Source organism: Malurus melanocephalus, unplaced genomic scaffold (assembly GCF_030028575.1).
Source record: "Malurus melanocephalus ecotype Western Australia unplaced genomic scaffold, MMel_1.1 scaffold_3629, whole genome shotgun sequence".
Classification (NCBI taxonomy): domain Eukaryota; kingdom Metazoa; phylum Chordata; class Aves; order Passeriformes; family Maluridae; genus Malurus; species Malurus melanocephalus.
The window spans coordinates 4,018-5,542 of NW_026626861.1; the positions used below are offsets into that span (position 1 = coordinate 4,018).

The following is a 1,525-nucleotide window of genomic DNA, read 5'->3' on the forward strand; positions in this document are numbered from 1 at the left end:
GGCTCGGTCACTCTGCTCCATGGTGGCCCTTTGACCGTTTTGGTGGACACGGGGGGTCCGTGGCTCCGGCCGCACCTCCCGGGGCTCCTGAACGCCCATGGAGTGACCCCCGATGACGTCACGCACGTGGTGGTCACTCACGGCCACTCGGACCACGTGGGCAACCTCAATCTGTTCCCGCGAGCCACGCTCCTGGTGGGCTTCGATCTGAGCCGGGGCGAGGGGCTTTACTTGCCCAACGGACTGGCCCAGGGGGTCCCGTGGGTGCTGCACCCCGGGCACCTGCAGGTGACCCCCACGCCGGGCCACACGCGTGCCCACGTCAGCCTGGTGGCCTTGGGGACAGCTTTGGGGACAGTGGCGGTGGCCGGGGACACTTTTGAGAGGGAGGGGGATGGGGGGCAGTGGGCGGCGCTGAGCGAGGACCCCCCCGAGCAGCGGCGCAGTCGCAGGAGTTTGGTGGCCACGGCCGATGTCATCGTCCCCGGGCACGGGGGACCCTTCAGGGTGGTGAAGGACGGGGGGGACATCGGGGACAGCGAGGACGAGGACGAGGACAAGGAGGTGGCACCTGGAGGTGGCGGTGAGGGACATGGGGACACCCCTGGAGGAGGTGGGACATTGGGAGGTGGCACCAGGGGACACAGGGACAATCCTGGGGACAACCCTGGGGACATGGGGACATCCTGAAATGGGACACAGGGACACCACTGGGGACATGGGGACACCATTGGGGACAACCCTGGGGACACGGGGACATCCTGAAATGGGACACAGAGACATGGGGACACCCCTGGGGTCACAGGGACACCATTGGGGACATGGGGACACCATTGGGGACACCTCTGGGGACATGGGGACACCATTGGAGGTGGCACGTGGGGACATGGGGACACCATTGGGGACATGGGGACACCATCAAGGGACACAGGGACAGCATTGGAGGTGGCCTTGAGGGACATGGGGACAATGCTGGGGGCACAGGGACACTTTAGGGGACACGGGGACACCCTGGAGGTGGCTTTGAGGGACATGGGGACAATCCTGGAGGTGGCCCCAAGGGAAGGTGACACCCCGGGGTGTCCCCAGGTCACGAGAGCCCCAGAGAGAGAATGTGAAGGACCCCGAGGTGGCACCGGGACCCCTTGGGGACATCACCGAGACCTGAAAGTGCCACCAGACCCCCTTGGGGACATCTCCAAGTCCTTCAAGATGTCACAGGACCCCATTGGGGACACCCCTGAGGCCACCCCAGGGTGTCCCTCGGTGACAGGACCCCCCTGGGGACATTGCCAAGGTCCCAAAAGTGTCACCAAACCCCTTGGGGACATCGCTGAGACCTCAAAGGCCCTCGGAGAGGGGACAGGACCCCCTTGGGGACATTGCCGAGATCCCAAAAGTGTCACCAAACCCCTTGGGGACATCACTGAGACCCCAAAAGTGTCACCAACCCCCCTTGGGGACATCCCCAAACCCAAAATAAACTCCGTGACCTCCCCAGTGCTGTGTCTGTGTGGGGTGACCC

General features: G+C 64.7%; 1 protein-coding gene across 1 annotated transcript; it reads left to right on the forward strand.

The window, feature by feature from the left end:
* On the forward strand, window positions 1-1,512 carry MBLAC1 (metallo-beta-lactamase domain containing 1; the record flags this gene model as incomplete). Its single annotated transcript, XM_057389133.1, has 2 exons — window positions 1-613; window positions 1,090-1,512. Coding segments are annotated over 2 exons (642 nt in total), but the record flags the coding sequence as incomplete, so codon positions are not given.
* Window positions 1,513-1,525: the final 13 nt, after the last annotated feature.